The sequence below is a fragment of the Atta cephalotes genome, assembly GCF_000143395.1.
Source record: "Atta cephalotes unplaced genomic scaffold scaffold00009, whole genome shotgun sequence".
In the NCBI taxonomy this organism is placed as follows: domain Eukaryota; kingdom Metazoa; phylum Arthropoda; class Insecta; order Hymenoptera; family Formicidae; genus Atta; species Atta cephalotes.
The window spans coordinates 4,209,796-4,216,331 of record NW_012130073.1 but is presented as its reverse complement, the minus strand read 5'-3'; the positions used below and the strand labels follow the sequence as shown (position 1 = coordinate 4,216,331).

At 34.2% G+C, this 6,536-nt stretch overlaps 2 protein-coding genes across 2 annotated transcripts in view; one reads left to right on the top strand and one right to left on the bottom strand.

Annotated features, from left to right (window-relative positions):
• Nucleotides 1-992: 992 nt before the first annotated feature.
• Nucleotides 993-2,796, bottom strand: LOC105627554 (protein deglycase DJ-1-like). The gene is made up of 4 exons (XM_012208835.1): nucleotides 2,692-2,796; nucleotides 1,536-1,694; nucleotides 1,278-1,470; nucleotides 993-1,164 (listed from the first exon to the last, which is right to left on the bottom strand). Exons 1-4 carry the CDS (start codon nucleotides 2,794-2,796, stop codon nucleotides 1,022-1,024), a joined length of 600 nt encoding a protein of 199 aa, XP_012064225.1. The 3' UTR covers nucleotides 993-1,021.
• A 2,487-nt stretch (nucleotides 2,797-5,283) lies between these two features.
• Nucleotides 5,284-6,536, top strand: part of LOC105627553 (arginine-glutamic acid dipeptide repeats protein) — a 9,650-nt gene continuing 8,397 nt past the window's right edge. Inside the window, exon 1 of the mRNA XM_012208834.1 lies at nucleotides 5,284-5,331. Coding sequence (XP_012064224.1) covers nucleotides 5,284-5,331 — 48 coding nt within the window. The remainder of the gene's footprint in view (nucleotides 5,332-6,536) is intronic.

Below are 6,536 nucleotides of genomic sequence, written 5' to 3'. Positions count from 1 at the left end.
CTCTCTCTCTCTCTCTCTCTCTCTCTCTTCCTCATATAGCAAATGAAATATTTATAAAATTGCACGATTTGAAATATTTCAGAAATTTTTAAAATATTTCTGTGAAACATAATTATATTCAAGAAATCAGAGCTTTAATTTGAAATTTTTTTTTTTCTTATAACATTTGTATAATGGTTCTAAAATATTTTTGTGAAATGTTTTAATGTAATATTTTTTAATGTTTTAAAAATGTTTTAATGTAATATTTTTTAATGTTATAAATGTTTGCGAAATATTTCAATTTCTCAAATATTTCAAAAGATGATTCACATTAATATTTCATGCTATATGGATCCCGCATTAAAGACTTGTGAATTAAAAATAGCATGAGTCTTTAGCATCTCTTGTATATCACTTAAATTAAAAAGCATCTAACTATCTATCAAGTATAATTAAAAGAGTTTTTACTGTTTTGCTTTAGTATATTTTATTTAGTACATATATTTAATTATATCATGCATATATTACATATAATTGTATATATTACATATATTACATATAATTTCTTATTTAAATGTAACAACTACATTTTTAATTTGTATGTGCGTTTAGAGCATATAAATTTTTCTGCTTTCTAGCAATGAACATAGGCAACACATGTACGATTATGTACTTTCCAATTGTGATACAAACAAATCGACACGAGCATACGCTATTAAAATATTGTGTTCGACTATTTTATTATCATTTCACGAATATCAAATTTTTACATTTTATTATCATTTATTTTTCTAAAAGTGATACTCTAATAAGAGGTTTTAAGATTATACTCGGATATATTCGGATATAAATGTACGAAACCTTTTTATTTTACTGTGATGGTGAAATAAAAAAGCTAAGCAACATTCAATATTGTGCACAGAATATGTGTATGACTGTACATAGTGCGACACAGTAACACTGTGTGTTTTATTGCTAGAAAGCACCAAACTTACACACCAACACTTTATAGTCATAACTACAAAGTGTCTGAAGAAATTTACACAACATTTATACAGCTTTCGTATTTATATAGTAACTTATTCGCGACATCCGTAGCTTCTTTAAGATTTATTAATATCTCAACAATAGTTAGTCCGAAATCAAAAGCCGTTCCTGGTCCTCGGCTAGTTATGAGATTGCCTGTAAAATTATTATCAATATCAATAGGAATAAAATACAGAAATCAAATTCTTAAAGATTGTTAATTGGAAATTATTAATATCATAATAAATATATGGTAAATCAATTATTACCATCAATTACAACGTTCTTATCATCCTGATAGTCATAGTAGTCGCACAGATCTCTTTTCATACTTGGGTAAGAGGTGATTCGTTTTCCTTTGCCAATATTATGCATTTTTAAAGCTGTAGGAGCTGCACAGATAGCTGCTATTAATTTGTTCTCCTTGTCCTGCTTTTGTAACAATCTCCCAACTTCCTCCGACTAACAAGACAAATTTTATTAGCTACACTTTACATCACAACAAAATCAGACACTGTCAAACTTACAGATGTAAATGTCTTAGCTCCACCGAGACCACCAGGCAAAACAACAACATCGTAACTCTTCTCCTGAGCATCCCTAAATGGAACATCTGTGCAGATCTTGACGTCGCGGCTGCATTTCACGTATTTGCTGTCCTGTACACCAGCTGCAATAACTGTGATCTATCCAAACATATTTCAATATAGAACATCTTAATTTTTTTTCATTTAGAATATCTTAATTTTTTCGCTTGTCTTTGGCCAAATTTTAATATTGTTGATTGAGTTTCAATAATGAGCAAGTTATTACTGTTTATCTTATTTCAATATAGCTATTCGAATATGTTAATTCGTTTAATTAGCAAATCTTTTGTTCTTAAATAGTTGTAAATTGATATATAATTGAAAACAATCATCAAGAAACTCTTATTTTTATCAACAAATACAAGCAATATTTAAAATATTTAAAAACAATCGCCAACAAAACACACAATTTCTTATTAAAAATTGATTAAAAATTACATAAATAAAAATATATAATATATATCTCATTCATTTTCTATAACACATGACATTATTCGAAAATTATTTTATAATTGCTTCCAAAAAAATGGAAATATAAAGAAAAAAAGAAAAAAATTCCTTAAGAATTAATAGTTATTATACTAGAATTATATTTCAAAATTAATATTACAAAATTTTAATGATTCAAAATATTTAAAAATTTAAATTCATTTTTTGGAAAAAAAATTAGTTTTTCTAAAATGTATTATAGCAAATGAGCAATGTATGTGTACATATATGTATATATATGTATACATATATGTATACATATGTGTATGTATATTGGATACGTCCAATTTGATAACACAAATCAGCAAAAGTGTCGTTTTATTTTCTGTTAATCACTAAAGTGCTAAAAAAGATAAAATGTTTCGATTTGCATTACTAAATAAAAAGCATTCATTGTGTATAATACATCTTGTAATTTAATTCTTGCGAAGAATCTAGAGAGTATTATAAGACAGAGGATAATTGATCATTTTGGAGCGTCATATAAAAAAAATACAACGTCAGACGATGAAATGTAATCCCTTCAGAACAATAAAAAAATAAGGAGAAATAATGCATATATGTTGTTTATTTTCTGCCAAAGAATCAATCATCCTAAGTGACGTACTCCGGCGCGCCGTAAAACGTCGATAGTTATCACAGCCTCCATTTCCTCCGTTCCATCAGCGAGCAACACCAATGCAGTTTTCACTTCGTTCTTTACATTTGCCATTACGTATATACGTATTCTACGGAATAACGTCAAACTTCTATTTTATTCGAGTAAAGATGATGAATTCGAGAGAAAGAGAAGTCGAGAAAAGTTGTATTCGGGGAAGTCTGTTCAAATTGTGATTCAACGTTACAACAACCACACGTTGATCTGACCAATTACGTTTCATGATGTAAACAAATTTTCATGAGGATGAACCATGATTGAGCAATGAGCGCATTAAGATACATTTTCAACTCAAATCAATAACCGTTTCAGCGACAAAAAGAATTACGTGGCCAAAATTGATGAATATCAAACGTTCAATTTTGATCAAGTGATATTTTTTGTCATTAATGGCAGGTGAAAGCATTGAGCAGCTCATGAAAATGTATCTTTATACAAACACGCTAAACTTAAATTATTCTGATTGGTCGATCTTCATTATATTATTTCTCCGAGATTTCAATTTCGTTCGATTTGAACAATTTAGACGCTCAAAAGAAACGTAAATACAAATATAGTGTTCGTTTTAACATTCATAACGTTCATAATGCTTTAAGCGTCGTTTCATCCTTGTTTAATAAATATTAAACAAGGACAATTGATCACAAGCATTGTGAATGACAAAACGAATGCAGCCACTAGACGCGCTGAAAATTCAAATTAAACACCTTGGTTTTTCGAAATTCCGATTGTCATGTGGACTCACCCTAAACGCTTAATCGCGTGAGCGAACAAACCGAACGTAGCTGCAACAATTTCCAATTTGACTCCTATATCGCGCATTTCATTGGTCGACACATTAGTCAACGCAGCAATAATCTCGACACAAAATTCATCCGGAAAATCTTACATAAGATCTTAAATAAAAACCAAAGATATCTCAAACGAGCTTTATAAATGATCGAATGGATGGGAAACGAGATAATAATAAGCAAAGCAAGGACAATATACTTTTCAAGGTCGTCGAAATTTAAATTTCAAAGTCGCGGGCGAAATCGGCACTGGTTTTCGAGTACGGCCAGTCGCGTCGCTACCGTGCGCCGCACTATGGCCGTCGCGTTCGGGTGTTGTGGATACTGAACTTGGGCAGGAGGTACGTAAAGAATCGCGGCAGCCGTTGCCGTCATTATCATTGTCATCGCCCCCATCAAGTGGGGCCTTTCCTCGCGTGGAGTCGCACCAGCCCTCCGCACTCGTCCAACCGCGCTCGCGCGCGCGTTGGCCGCCCTGCATCATCACACGGAGTGCGTAAGGTGCGAGGCGCGATCGTCCTCGGAGGAACGATGACGCGTGCACATCGCTGAGGGAGGCTGCCGCCGGAGCGCGGAGACGAGTGAGCAGGGGTGAGTTCGTGGAGTCAGTTCGGAGGATTCCCCGCGAGGCCACCTGGGGCCACCTGGGGCCACCGCACCGTGTGTATACGTGTGGACGCGACGCGACAATCGCGTCGAGTCGATCCGATCTCGATCGCGCGTGACAATAATCACGAGCGTGCGCGCGCGCGCGCGCGTTCGCTCGTTCACGCGACGCATTTGCGAAGAATTTTTCACACCTCCGCCGCGAGAAATTCGAAATCCGCGATCGAGAATCACGACTTTGACCGTCGCGATCGTCCTCCTCGTCGAAGGCATTCGAGCTTGCGCGCTTGTTAATTAGCCTGTTTGCCGCTTTCACCGTGACTCAAGACCACGAAGGAGAGAGAAAGAAAGAGTGTGTGCGCGTGTCAGTGTGTGAGAGAGAAAGAGAAGAGAGAGAGAGAGAGAGAGAGAGAGAAACATAATGTGAGACGTGTAGGTAGTAAAATTCTTTGAATTATATATTATATAATTCAATATGTATAAAATAATTTTGTGTAATGTACATATAATTGAATTATATATTATATAACAGATTATACAGACTGATCTTCTATTTTTGTAAATTACTTTATATTAGTGATCTAGAAATATATCTATCGCGATTTATTTCTTATTTATTTCAGTTTGTAGACCTTAAGAGGAATCGGTTGGGATAGATATCTTGCATTTGTGCTTTGCATCAGGAAATTTTTATTTCGAGCATATCTGTAACTTAACTAATGTAACTTATATTGGAATTTTATTAATACCTGACTCGAGGATATTCATCAATACATACAATAGATTCCTTGATATTGAACAGTTTTGAAACAACAACCGCTTTCCTATGTTTTCATTTGATACCAGCAAATCAGTAGTATGCAAATACGCTAGGTTTACACTAAGGCTGTAAAAAATTATCAAGAGTTCCATTACATTATCTCTGTAAATAAGGCGCCAATGCATACATGTAGTTTTCTTATCTTTTACAAAGATACCCAGGCGAGCATGTTAGCAGTATATGTTTTTGCCATATCGTCTTTCAATCATATTGATGGCATAACTATACGGTTCAGGGGGTGGATGATAGGAATTTACTGAAAATCCAAGATCAAAGCCATTCAAAACGCTGGAGAAAGACGGAGGAGCTTCGGAGGAGGGGGAGATGTCTGCTGGCACCCAGGGCGAGATTCGGGTTGGCCCTTCTCATCAGGTTTGCCATATATATCTTGAAAAACTTTCTTGCTAATTAATTGTTTTGCACAATGTGCCTATCTCGAGGCTTGCTATTAGTATAAACATTTGTTGTAAGGTAAAGGGCATGTGTGGATACAATCTCGAATCATCATTCTCCCCACATTAATCGAACATTGTTATGAAATCATTTTATATGTATAATTATTACAATTTTATGAGTGCTTTCCATTTTGTAATTCAAGTCGACACAAACGTTCTATTTTCTTTTGTATTCCAGTAAGTAACAAAGAACGACACTTCTGATTTATGTCACCGAATGAAAAGCAATCTATGTATGGACTAAAAGCCTTTTGTGTCTTATTACAAAGGAGAGACAAAGTCTTGCATAACGCATAATGCATAAGAAAACAAACCGTTACCAAACTTATACCTGTTTCCATCAATGTAGATTAACTTTAATCTTGGCTCAACTTAGAAAAACTTCATTTTTTTCTAATCTTTAGAAAAAGATAAAGAGCAAGTAGAACCGAGATTAAAGATAAGGTTTGTTCTTTTTCGAAGAATTCCGAAGTAGTTCTCAACTAGTATAATAAATTAGAGTGAAAAATTATACTGTCTCACTCTAACTTATTACATCAGTGTACATCAGTTCAGAACTTGGGGTGGAAAAAAAATAAATCTTTAATCTATATCTACGGAAATGAGCATGAAAGTCCTTCATTTCTTTCTTTTTTATGAAATGAAAGACTTTGATCGGTTGATCTTTTCATGTTATGTATCGTAACACATGCTAATCTGCATAATCCATGCTGGATTAAGTGATGTTGGAATCATTAGCTGTCTTGAAAATAATATACAATTATGAGAAAAGCCATTTGTGCACCTACATTAGAGAGATAATTGCGTTTCTTATTGCATCAAGTAAAATGTAATTCTCCAGTTTTAAAGTGACAGGTTGTTTCTTGAACAAAGAAAGTGAAAGATTGTGAGGATCTTCACACGCTCTTTACATCAATGAATCAAATAAATATAAACAAATGTAAAAAGAACTGCTCGTTCGCGCGTATACGTGGCATACATGTGTATATGCGTATACACATGTTTAAGCAGATACGCACGCGCGTACGGATGATTCGAAAAGTAATGCAGAAAAATGTACTCTACACACACACACACACACACACACACACACACACACACACGCGCGCGCGCGCGCGCGCG